The 12,491-nt window shown below is 36.4% G+C and overlaps 3 protein-coding genes across 7 annotated transcripts; 2 read left to right on the forward strand and 1 right to left on the reverse strand.

Annotated features, from left to right (window-relative positions):
• Nucleotides 1-2,324: 2,324 nt before the first annotated feature.
• Nucleotides 2,325-3,825, forward strand: LOC110417563 (uncharacterized). Its single transcript, XM_021429971.2, has 3 exons — nucleotides 2,325-2,483; nucleotides 2,646-2,711; nucleotides 3,580-3,825. Exons 1-3 carry the CDS (start codon nucleotides 2,436-2,438, stop codon nucleotides 3,625-3,627), a joined length of 162 nt encoding a protein of 53 aa, XP_021285646.1. The 5' UTR covers nucleotides 2,325-2,435; the 3' UTR covers nucleotides 3,628-3,825.
• On the reverse strand, nucleotides 2,449-6,946 carry LOC110417562 (ribosome-binding factor A family protein). 5 transcript variants are annotated; one of them, XM_021429970.2, is made up of 4 exons: nucleotides 6,470-6,946; nucleotides 5,726-5,899; nucleotides 5,387-5,602; nucleotides 2,449-2,532 (listed from the first exon to the last, which is right to left on the reverse strand). In XM_021429970.2, the coding sequence occupies exons 1-3, from the start codon at nucleotides 6,944-6,946 to the stop codon at nucleotides 5,453-5,455; spliced, it is 801 nt and encodes a 266-aa protein (XP_021285645.1). In that variant the 3' UTR covers nucleotides 2,449-2,532; nucleotides 5,387-5,452. The 5 variants fall into 5 exon arrangements, with proteins under 5 accessions (XP_021285645.1, XP_021285644.1, XP_021285643.1 ...); XM_021429969.2 differs by lacking the exon at nucleotides 2,449-2,532 and adding an exon at nucleotides 4,053-4,507; XM_021429968.2 differs by lacking the exon at nucleotides 2,449-2,532 and adding an exon at nucleotides 4,523-4,609.
• A 339-nt stretch (nucleotides 6,947-7,285) lies between these two features.
• On the forward strand, nucleotides 7,286-10,151 carry LOC110417561 (uncharacterized). Its single transcript, XM_021429964.2, has one exon. The coding sequence runs from the start codon at nucleotides 7,299-7,301 to the stop codon at nucleotides 9,921-9,923; it is 2,625 nt and encodes an 874-aa protein (XP_021285639.1). The 5' UTR covers nucleotides 7,286-7,298; the 3' UTR covers nucleotides 9,924-10,151.
• The last annotated feature ends 2,340 nt before the right edge of the window (nucleotides 10,152-12,491 follow it).

Consider the following 12,491-nt stretch of genomic DNA (forward strand, 5'->3'; position numbering starts at 1 on the left):
GCGAACGAGATTTGGACTCTTTTCCCTACTGAGCAAGGCCGAGCTGAATTCAGATTCCAGCTTTTATTGCATTTCCATTTTTGGGGAGATTTCGTTGCTTGGAAACGTAGACGTTTTGGTAAAATGATTAATGGGGAAATGGTTTGCAAGGAAACCTTTGTACAATAAAGGAAATATGGAAAGAATCTGGCTAAGTATGGGATTTGGGTTTAGTGTAAGGGAATGAAAGCCAACCCACCACACAAAATTGGCATTCCCGCAACCGATTTCCTTTCGTTTGTACGTAAATTGTGTGGATTGATTTCCCTGTCTTTCCTTTCCCTTCTCTCCCATGCAGTTCTATGAACATGATGGGTGGGAGGGACATAGTAGAAAACAATCCACATCCAAAGAAGGATCAAACCAAAACGACTCTTTTGTCTTTGAAAGCGAGTTTTGAGTTCCCGCTGACCCAACACTTAGGTGGCGTTTGGTATCAGGGATGTAAGCAATATTCTTGTAATGTGGCTTATTAAATTACATTGCAGTGTTTGTTTTGTAACATATCACTGCAATGTAAGATTGCAATGCAATTACATTGCAGTCAATGGATGTAATGTGATTGCAGTCCAAAACCAATGCAATCACATTACATTTCACTCTGCAATGTTCTTAAAGACAATTTTACCCTTCAACTTTATTATCTTATTAAAAATATTTTATAATATTATAATTAAAATAAATATATATATAAGAATAAAAATTAAAATAAAATAAAATATAAAAATTAATATTTATATATAATGATAAAACAAATTAAAATAAAATATATAATATAAAAATATATTAAAAATGAAAATAAAATATATAAAATTATAATAATAATAAAAATAAAATATATGACATTAAAAATATATTTAAATAATGATATTATATAAAATTAATAATAAAATATAAATATATTAAAAATAAAATATAAAATATTATAATAATAATAAAATAAAATATATGACATTAAAAATATATTTAAGAAATGATATTATATAAAAATTAATAATAAAAATATAAATATATTAAAAATAAAATATAAAATATTAGAATAATAAATAAAAATAAAATCTATGATATTAAAAATATATTTAAGAAATGATATTATATAAAAATTAATAATAAAATATAAATATATTAAAAATAAAATATAAAATATTAATATAATATAATAATAAATATATGATATTAAAAATATATTTAAGAAATGATATTATTACAAATTAATAATAAAAATATAAATATATTAAAATTATATTTTAATAATTAGGGTAATTTTGACAATTAGCATTACATTCCCACTAAAGTACTTGTAAACCAAACACTGCAATGTTATCTTCCCTGCATTTTAATCATTATTTTACTTACATACTAAACACTGTAATGTTATTTTCCCTGTAATCACATTGCTTACAATCACATTACTTGCAATTACATTACCTGTAATCACATTGCATTGTAATGTACCAAACGCCACCTAATGGCTAAAGAATGTACGGACTTGGGGACGAGTGGATATACCCACCATCTCTCTTTCTTAAATTAAACCCATATCCTTCCATTCTAACTTAATTAGGTTGTAAGAGGGAGTGCTAATGTCTCTCTCTCTCTCTCTCTCTCTATATATATATATATTTCTTTGTTTTTCCCTCATTTTTGTTCTTTTTTCTATCTATGTAATACTAAACAAAAAGAAAAACGAATGATAATTATTAATGATTAGTCCGAACTTAAATTAAACTACTTCAACGAGATTGTTATATATATATATATTGACATTGTCGTTCATAATTAATTACTATATTAAAGATAGACTATACGTGCTTCGTTTAGTAATTAATATTCTCTATTAAAAAGTTTGAAGTTTGAGATTCGGATTCATAAAGTACACATTGCAGTTGAAGAAGCCGGTCCGGAATACACATTTCCTTTTTGGTAACATTTTTGTACATATTCTTAGGAAACATCAGATTCAAAACCATATTATAAAAAAAAAAAGGAACTTAGGGGAAATTATAAATTGAGTTCTATATTGGGCGGATGAAGTTTACTGGTTGAGTGTATTTTTGAATTTCTTTTAGTCCAAAAACATTGGGTTGAAGGTTGTGAGGGCCAAGCCCACCAAACCAATATTAGCCCATGAACAATGTAGGTTAACTATTTCAAAAGGCCCATTTTCCATTTCGGGCTAAGATGAACCAGCTAAACGTGGTCGTTTCCGAGATCAGCTCCACGAAAAATAAAGTAGGCACAACCGCACCCAGTTAAAACCCGGAGAGTGCACAATATTGTAGTCGTCAGACTCAGAGCCCCAATAAAATTACTAGGGCAAGGGCTTTTTTCTCAGTGCAGACTCTTTCTTCTGAACCTCCGTCGCCCAAATTCAGCAAAACAAAAAAGGCAAAGCGATGGCGCCGCCTCCTGGACCTTACTCCGGCACCAGCACGCTTGCTCTCGTAATTTTCTTTCCCTCTTTTTTTTTTTTTCTGGGTTCCCTAATCGGCACTGCGAAAAGAAGAGAAATAAATATAGATGGATCTTATTTTGCTTCTTCCCTAAGAAAATCATCTGAATTTTTTGTTTTTGGTTTAATTGGGTAATTATCGTTTGTGATATAGGTGGCTCGTGCATCTGCTTTCTCTTTTGGGCTCGTTTATGGAAGCATGAAGCTCAAGTACCTCAAGGTACTTCCGTTATTGCTCTTATTTCAGATTTACTGCTTTCAATTTCCTTTTCTTTTTGTTCGATTGTAATTTAAGAATGTGTTTGGAATTCAGGCCCTGTTATTGCAATTGGATATACGTTTGATCGAAAATGTTAAATATTGAGGGAAAAGGGTGCTAGTCATGTTAGCTGCTAAGAGGCATTGTTGTGTTGTTTTCGTTTTGATATGTTTTATTTGTATTTATTTTTTGAGGTTTCAATAAGGATGGTCGTCTCATGTATTGTTATGATCAGATTATTAGGATCAGATGGTTTAGTTGATATGATCTTGAATATGTTTTTGGGCTATGCACCTTTCTTACATAAGGAGGAAGTTTCTTCTATCAGCACATTTACAAGCATGTGTTGGTTGGTATAAATAATGTGAGAGTATTTCGGAAAACATCATAGATGTCAGATGCCCCATAAAGTATTTTGGAAATATAACTTGAAGAATTTACATGATGACATTTTGGCATCTAATGTTTTGATCTAGGAAGTGTGATCAGACCACTTGCTTTACGTGCTAATGCATTTTCATAGATGCATGGGATGCCATATGTGGTTTGGAAATTTCAGTTTAAAGTATAGGTAGACAGGTGTTGGCTTGTGCTAAATATCTATGCAGTCATTCAATTAAGAGTATGAGAGATTGTTGAAATCTGTAGTTGTGATCTAGATTTGAGCTGCTATTGTTCTGAGGTGATAGTAATATGCTTCATCAATGGTGGCTTTCTGTGTTTTTCTTTGAAATACTTTGAGAAGGATATTCTGCCTTTGTTTTAGAGATGAGTGAAGACAACTGTCGAAAACAAATGCTTACATATTGCTTTTTATTTTTGCTATCAGGCAAAGGCAAAGTCTCAAAAGAAAGCTGAAGCAAAGGCTCACCACTAAAGCAGAGGGGTTTTGTTCATAGTTGCATGCATGAGTTGAGTTTGGTGTAGGAATAATGCATATCAATGGAATTGTACCAGTTTTTCATTTTGGCCTGCAGCATTTGTGGACCATGACTTACCTGTCCCTAAAATTTTTTAGAGAGTTATCCACTTGGTCCTTCAAGTATTATTTTTTCAGTTGGCAATGGTTACACTATGGATGTTTAGTTTCTGTTCTGTAATTCGCAATGGCCAACCTGTTGGATGATCATACGCTCCCTGGTTCAAAATAATAATTCTGTCACTTTTTGGCTCCCAAAATCTGGTGCATTTTTTAAAATCTTGTGCACCATTAGTTCTTTCCTGAATCGTGGCAACCAAAGTATTCAAGGTTTCAACTTTTCTTTTACGTTAATCAACTGTTATCTGTATTTTTCTTTGTTCTTTCTGGGGTATAAAGCATTTATTATTTTGTGAGATAGGCAAATGTTCTATGGTGCTACACTGGTTTTTGTTTAGGGAATGAACTAAATGCTGCTCTCAACTTATATTGTTAGCAGGCATTGAAACAGCATCTTTGCTAAAATAGTCTAATCGTTTCAATAAGGTTTGCACTTTGCACCCACAAGTTCCTATTACACCATTGGCTTAAATGTTAAATGCTACGTTTCTCCCACCATTCTTGTGCCGTGTAAAGCTGGTTTCAAAGAACTGATAGGCTCTTTTATAACCTTGTATGAAATCAGGTTTCAAATATTGATGGGAGGTTTTACAGAGTACAGTACACAATCAAGTGTACCTTTCCATGCCAGGTTTAAGACAGCTGGGGCGATATTAAACTCAAACAAACCACAACTCTTGCATACTGGACCTGCGACCCGATTTCTCACGTTGGGCATCTGCACTAGAAAGTGTTTCAAGTAAAATCTGTACTCTATAGGTTGATGCAACCATAACTTATGCTAATACCCTGCTCCTGATTAAAGAGTTAGGCAATGATCCTGAGGCAGAAAATTATTTACATGATTACTTGGTGGACAATGATCGTGGTTGAATGTCTTAACATCTGGAATCCTCCAACCTAGACTAGCATTTAGAGTTAACAAATTGATCATTACATTATGTATATATCACACAAGAACGAAAAAGTGAAAGCAAGGCAAAATTTTGGATAGATTCATGTAGAATGACATGGATGGAAAGATGCTTCAGATAATGGCAGCGGCATCAAATGAGAAGACTTGTTGCTGTCAACACATTAACGAATGCTTCAATAAGTACTCTTTCATAAACTAACGGTAAAGTATTCATGCAAAATGGAAATAGATGTCCTAGCTATATGCTGTTGAATGGAAAGTATCAAACAATCTCATTGTACATGCGGCTGTTTAGAGATGAGTCTAATCAACTTATTGATGTCTTTCCTAAACCATCAAGAAACCTCAGAAACCAAATATGTTGTAGACCTAAAACTATCAATCTCCATATCAATGGAATGAGGTTTTCAAAATCCTATTATGACCCACCATTTCTCAAGTATAAGCACTATAAAGTTTCTGAGTTTCCACGCAACAAGGATGAGGTTATCAAAATCCTATTATGACCTACCAGTTTTAACCAAAATGAGGTGAATTGTTATGGACCTTCCAGTCATAATTTTTTTTTTCAAATTATATACCCTCTCACTTAGTTATTAAAAATCAAGAGAGCTTGCGTTCAAGCAAGAAATTAGCCTCAAGCACCATTGCGCAAAACTAAATCCACAAGGAGAAACAAACCTGTAAAATTGTTACAACAACAACTTCATTCTGCCCTCAGGAAATGCTGAGTAACTGAGAAGGCAATTACTTTACGTAAATAATATCTCCTTCATCAGGGTCATCACCCTCGCAATCTCTGTCATCTTGAGGTGAATCAGATGATTCAAATTCTTCTTCATCTTCATCTGTTGCAATCTTTTTCTCAGCCTTTATTTTATCTAATATTGCAATCACCTGAAACAGGAGAGTGAATCAGAATCAGCTGACGATGTAAATATGCTGATGCAATTATCCACACTTTACTGGAACAAACAAGGAGAATTACCATCACTAAAAACATAGATTTCAAGTACTTACCCTGCTTCCTCTCTCCTGAGATTCATCTTCAATAAAGCGTATCTCAGGAGTAAGCCGCAACTTCATACGCTTCCCCAGCTCACTTCTAACGTATTTAGCTTTTGACTTCAACCCGGCAAGTGCAATCTCCTTCCCTCTCTCATCACCAAAAACAGACACATATACTTTAACAACCTACTATCATGGACAAAAAAGTGTGAACTACTTGGTTACATACTTTTTAAAAAAAAAATAAATCAAACATCAGAACACTGCAATGTTATAATATAAATTAGGTGCCCTTGGAAATGGAGACTTCCTGGTCATCAGTTTGGACATAATAATTTCCTTGCACGCCCTATGTGTTCCCACTTTCCATCATGCCAAAGACAATCGGCCGTACAAAATTCAAGCAAAGCGTAGTCACTTATGACCCAAAGTTTTTATTACTTTTCCTTTCAACCCCAAGTCCCCTAATGCCAACCATACACAAATTCAGAAAATTAAAGAGACATATCATTCACCTGAACAAAAATTACACTACATAGTTCAACTTCTTCCCCTCCTCATATTTAGCAACAAAAAGGATTAATTTTCAGAACCTCACACTTAACCATAAAATAAAACAAAACTTTTCTACTTCATTAGCTCACATTTCCATCACACTTGTCAAATCACAAGCTGCTACAAGAAGAACCCAGAAAACAGAAGTAGCAGAGTTCACTGTAAATGTAAGTATTTATATATATATGTACATATGGGTACCTGTAAATCAGTTGAAACTTCAACATCGCTTATGGTAGTAAGAGAAGAGAGGTAACGGTCGGCTCCCAAGGCGGCTTCAGGCAAGATAGCGTATTGCAACACTTTGTCTGTTAAGAGCATGTCGGAAAGCTCCCTCCTTATCTGTTTCGCTACCATTTTAACTCTCCTTGGATTGGCCATGCACTTTATGGTTGCGCCTGTTGTGGGGTTGGTGCGTAGGTGAATATGGGCCGTTGGTTTTGGGGTGGGGAAAGAACATGGTTTGAGATGGACGGTTGTGATCGGGAGGTGGTGGTGGAGGAGTACGTGGGGCATTGCTACAGGGGACTGCTGTGGTCTTCCTCTTCTGGTTCTTGCGAGAGCGTCCGAGATTGGGAGGAGAGGAAATCGAAAATCGAAGAGGAAGAGAGAAATATCCTTTTCTATAAATATGAGGGGTGCTTTGGTCATTCCAGACGAATTCTGAAATGTTAGCATATAAGAAAACCGAAAAGGGGTGTCGCTGAACAATTGAAGGGGAAATTTTGAGACTGCAATGAGAAAGCAAGGGAAATCCCGTGGAAACGTTAATTACGTAAACGACGGGGTTTTCTTTTCTTCGGTCATTGCTATGCTCTGACTGAATTGCCCATGAAATTGCGAGCGTCATTTGTCCAAAACACCCTTCCAGCTCAAAAATCTCAAAACTTAGGCCTTTTCGAAAGCTTCCCCTGGAAACCGAAGTTGGAGTCTTTGAGACGAGATGATCTCGTGACCCTCTAACCCAAATCCATCAATCCGACACCCAAAATATTGATTTTCACCCCGAATTCGCGATTCAAATTCAGCCATGGAGGAGCCGGAGAGAACCATGGTTGACGTAAGAGAAGAGCTCATGGTTTCACCAACAGGCCAAAACCAAAACCCTTGTTCAAGAACAGCCCATTTTCTCAAACCCATTTTCAGTTCCCTCGAAAACCCACTTCCCAAGCTTCCTTCACAATGTCTTTCCTCTCTGGAAGAGTCCTCTCTTGAATCCAAAAATCTGCCTTTGAGTATCAGTTTTCACGGGTGGAGATGCAGGGCAAAGAATTGGTCCACATGGATTGAAAAGATGGCTGCTTTACATGAATCAACTTGGAAGAAAGCGGGTATCTTTGAAGCCATCATGAATTCAACTTATCAAATCAAGAGAAACAATGATTTGATTTTTGGTTTAGCTGAGAAATGGTGCTGTGAGACCAAAAGTTTCATCTTTTCTTGGGGTGAAGTAAGTGTTACACTTGAAGATATCATGATTCTAGGGGGTTTCTCTGTTCTGGGTTCCCCTGTTTTAACCCCACTCGAAACTGAAGAATTGAAGGAAGTAGAGGAGAGTTTAAAAAGTGCAAGAATTGAAATTGTGAGAAGCAAAGCTAAAAAGGCTTGCCCTCGTTTATGGATGCAGAAATTCATGGACACTGGCAGTGAATTTGAGCATGAAGCGTTTCTTGCCTTTTGGCTTTCAAGGTATGTTTTTACCAATGCACATGAAACAATTAGGGAACATGTTTTCTCTATTGCCATTCATTTAGCTAGAGGGACAAGACTTGCGTTAGCACCTGCCGTACTTGCTAGTATCTATAGAGATTTGTGTTTGTTAAAAGATGCAATTACTGCTTCAACTAAATTGGGGAAAGAAGAGGTGTTTACGCTTACCCTTTGGTCACCATTTCAACTAGTTCAGGTCTGGGCTTGGGAAAGATTCGCAGAGCTAAGACCAAAGCCAAATTCAATAGCAAAGGGTGAGCCAAGGTTGGTTCAATGGCATGATGTTAGTTGCAAGGTTGAGAACGTGAGGTTAGCTCTAGAGTCAGCTAGTGGAAGTTTTGAATGGCGTCCTTATGCCATGCAGATTGATAACTGGAAACAACCTAAGTTTTATAGAGAGAATGAAGTTTGTATATCGATCACTGCACGTCTCGACAAAGAATTAGAGTCCTTTGCTCGATGCTTGAAGGCGAGTGAGCTCGTGGGACTTGACTGTGTAGAACAGTACCTTCCGCATCGAGTTGCAATGCAATTTGGAATAGACCAAGATATTCCAGATAGTGTTCCTCGATCAGATGAGACTCCTGAAATTGCCTGGCTCAATTACTGTGAATCACTCAGTGGTGTGAAATTATACATTCCATCTCGGCTCTATAAAGCTGGTGTTACCACCCAATACTTGAATTGGTGGAAGCAGTCAGTGTTGGAGAGTAAGGTCAAAGCTAAGGGCTTGAAGAAATCAGCAAAGAATGCGAAAGGAAAGAAACATGGAAAAAGTGCCTCTGGTTGCCCTGGCTTTCATCAGAAAATAGAGAGTTTCCATGGGAAGACAGAAGCTAGTGACCCATCTGTTTCCCCTAATTGCTCTATGAAGAGCTCAAAGAAACAAGGAGATAGTGTCAAAAGGAATAATAATGGTAGTGGTTCCCATTCTTGTTTTCCTCTTAAGAAATCAAAGAGTGTATCCCAGATTTTGGAAGAAAAGCAGGTAGACAACAATGATGCTACTTCTTCTGGTTCTTGTAGAAGGAACTCAAAGAAACCAGCAGAGAATCTGAAAGGAAACAAGAAGGGCAAGGAAGAATCTTCTACTCCCAGTTTTCCTTTAGGAAGCTCAAAAGAATCAGCACCGACTTTGAAAAGGAAGGAAAAAGATGACAAGGAGTCCGCTTCTCTTGGTTTCAGTAAAAAACGTTTAAAAAAATCAGCAGAGAATTCTGAAGGAATGAGGGAAGATGCTTATGTGCCTGCCTCTTCTAGATTCTTGCTTAGAAGCTCTAAAAAATCAGCACAGGTTATGAAAGACAAGGAGGAAGGTAGCAGCAATTCTGCCTCTGAGGCTTTACCTTCAGTGAATACAAAAAAACCACCGCGGACTTTGAAAAGAAAGAAGGGAAGCAATTCCGGTGTTCCTATTGGTTTTACACCCAACTTTGATGGGAAGGAAGCAGAGGACTCTCCTGAGGATAATAACCCAACAATTGCAGAAATGATGAGATCTTGCAAGAAGCGTGGCAATATTGGAACTAAAGATTGTGATGAGGATGGAAACCCATCAGGCCATTCTCAAAGTCTTTCATCAACAATTGCAGATGATGAGGTTGTTAAATCTTTGGAGCCATTAGCAATTTTGGCAGAAAAGGTTATGCAGGATGAATCTGTGCTGAGAGGAGCAGGGGAAACTTTTGAGGGTGCTTACAAGGATCAGAGAGAATTACAGATGGTGCAGGAGAAAGTTGTGATGGGAGAACCAGAAAAAACTGTGAAATGTGCAAACGTGGCCAACCCAGAACATCCAGTTCACAAAATGCTAAGCATCAATGGTGTTGAAGGAGAGTGCAGTTGCTATGCGGTTGAGATACCTGGATTAACACTTGAAGCTCGGATTAGCAGGCTTGAGAAACTGGTTGAAGAGCTAAAAGCAATGAGATCTGCGTGCAAGTAGTCAGTCTAGCCATTAGCATCAGGATGTACTGTAGTCATTTTTCTTTTTTTTTTCAATTTTTATTTTACTTTTAGAATAAATGCATATGATTTTCTTTGGTTTGATGTTGATTCAGTAGAAACAGATACAGTAATGAAACTTGCTAAGCTTTGATTTAGAAGAACATTATATGTAAAAATTTCGCTTTATTGGTCAGGACAAATTATTACTGCTATGAGACTCTGATGATCTCTGCTTGGTCACAATGATGCATGCCACTCGAACTTCAGAGATATTTTGGTGTTTATGTTATTTCACCATGACTGATGTTTCAATCATGTCACTCGAAAAATAATTAATCATAGATTAGATGTTTTGTGCCAAGCGGTTTATATTTCCTTGAGATATGATGCAAATTATAGGAGGCAACTTCTCTTTGATTGAACATTGTCAATCCTTTTTGTTATGACATGTAACATGTTGCATTACCTGGTGATAAAAAGCTTTGAAGATTTATTCAGAACTTGATATCCATCCTCTCCTTCATTGGAAAATTTAGGCATCAGATTGGCTGATTGCCGTATGCTGTTCATAGGGATGAAAAAAACCATTTATCACTGTTATCCCACCACCATCTTGGAAGGCTGCAGACTTCGAAAAGTTGTCATTTAAGTTGAGATTGCTTGCCTGATGATGGGATGAAGGACGGTGGGGGGAAGATGACTTGCTTAACCAGAATTTTTTTCACTACGTAGACCTTAATACAAGCACTGTATACCAAAATAGTTGTCAGAGTTTGGACTGTGAAGTGTGTTGATCCATTATCAAATATCAACCCATCAAATCCTGGTCCAAAGAGATGTTTGCTACATTAGTTCAACGTTGCATGTGGGCGCGGGCCACGGGCTATGAACCTCTGACATGGCTACACCTAAGGTCACAAAGTGTCTTGAACTTGAGACTTGCGGGACCGGGCCTTCCTGAGAGCAAGCTATGAGATTTCCTTTCACAACCGACTACATTGAGCATTTTTTAGTTGTATACAAAACATTAAAAATGCCCGTGCCTCTGACTCCTAGCAAGCGTTTTTACTACAAATGAATTTTTCATATAATCCATGAAAGCTATTTCAGGTGAGATTGTGCTGGAGATCAGAGCAAGCCAACAAGAACGGGAACTTTCAAAGAAAATAAATATTACTTTCTGGCTAACTTAATCACTAGACTGCAGACTTTATTTCTCGTGATGACAGGTAGCACCGGCAACCTCTTATGTTTCCTTCTGTCAGATTATGAATAAATAAACAGTAATAAATCATCTTGTTACATTAAACAAGAAAAAAGAATACTACTCCATAATTAAAGATCCAGAGTCCTGGTAAGTTGCTTAACTTTTGTTGAATGATGATGGGGTCTGGAAATAAAAGAATATGGCTTACGAATTTATGCATTTGGTACGATCATTTATATGGAACTATTCTCTACAAAGCAATGCCAACTCAGTACTTTTAAGAGAGCATAAAGAAGGTGACAGATAGAAGAACGGTAGAGGAGAATCCACGACTCAGCTAATAATGAAAGCTCTATATAAACTTCAGAAAAACAACTTTAGCCAGATAAATTAAATGCTGGTTACTTTAAGCAACAGTATTCTTCCCAAAGAAATGGGTGGATAATTAAGTTGTTAACAATCATTTCAGATGATCAATTTCAAAGAAAAAAAATCTGCTTCTTCTTATCCATGCTTAACCATACAAAGCAAGGCTGTGTTAATCATTCTGTCTGTTAATTAAGCGTGCAATGTTCTCGTGGAAACTCATTAACCCATGGTAGATTAAAGTTTCATCCATTGTAATTTATGGTCATTTTGCACTCCTAATTAATGCTAAGCATGGTTTTATCAAATGATTGGAATTGAACAAAGTCCTTTTTGACCAAGTCTTTCTCTTTATTCCAAGGCATAGAGCTTTACCTTTTAATTAATTGATTGCTTTATACTTGCTTCGAAGTTGCTTATTTTTAATATGGAAAGTGGAATTAGTTTTTTGTGTAAAACCAATCTTACAACTCAAAATTAGATGCCACTCCTCCAAGTCTTCATCTCTACTCCCCTAAGTTCGATGAGAAGTACAACAGAATCTCAACACTGGCCTTTCCTTCAGCTCATAATCTTCCTGTCAGGTATCTGTACTGTTCTTTAGTGCAGGCTGATTGAACTGGTTAGTGGTTATTCAAGGTTTAGGTTTAATATAAAATTCTGAGTTGCCATGGCTACAGCAAACATCACTTGAGTAAATGTCCCTAAAAGTATACTTTAGATCCAAAAATAACCCATCCAATCGGTTTCAAATAAACAGGCCCCAGCATATATTCCCTAAATCTTGCATAATTTGTTATTTTAATCATGATTACAGTGTCAAAGAAAGATACTAGAGGAGACAAGAGATCATGGGAGTAGAAAACAACACTGACACAGCAAACTATGCATGTTATATATTGTTTCTGTCCTTTTCATCTTTAAATTTTTTGTTAGTTGAGCACTGAACTGAAACAATGATAAAAATTGAGAGGCATGAGCAGTATTTTGCTG

The sequence above is a fragment of the Theobroma umbraticum genome, unplaced genomic scaffold, assembly GCF_002168275.2.
Source record: "Theobroma umbraticum cultivar Fairchild unplaced genomic scaffold, ASM216827v3 scaffold_50.0, whole genome shotgun sequence".
Lineage (NCBI taxonomy): Eukaryota > Viridiplantae > Streptophyta > Magnoliopsida > Malvales > Malvaceae > Theobroma > Theobroma umbraticum.

Bases quoted from the DNA above. Each gene is read 5' to 3' on its own strand.
- LOC110417562 (XM_021429970.2), bottom strand. From the start codon at position 6,946: ATGCTAACATTTCAGAATTCGTCTGGAATGACCAAAGCACCCCTCATA. The intron at 5,900-6,469 runs GTACCCATATGT...CCATGATAGTAG, and splicing joins AAGTTTCAACTGATTTACAG to GTTGTTAAAGTATATGTGTC. The intron at 5,603-5,725 runs GTAAGTACTTGA...CTCCTGTTTCAG, and splicing joins CTCAGGAGAGAGGAAGCAGG to GTGATTGCAATATTAGATAA.
- LOC110417561 (XM_021429964.2), top strand. From the start codon at position 7,299: ATGGAGGAGCCGGAGAGAACCATGGTTGACGTAAGAGAAGAGCTCATG.
- LOC110417563 (XM_021429971.2), top strand. From the start codon at position 2,436: ATGGCGCCGCCTCCTGGACCTTACTCCGGCACCAGCACGCTTGCTCTC. The intron at 2,484-2,645 runs GTAATTTTCTTT...TTTGTGATATAG, and splicing joins GCACCAGCACGCTTGCTCTC to GTGGCTCGTGCATCTGCTTT. The intron at 2,712-3,579 runs GTACTTCCGTTA...TTTTGCTATCAG, and splicing joins TGAAGCTCAAGTACCTCAAG to GCAAAGGCAAAGTCTCAAAA.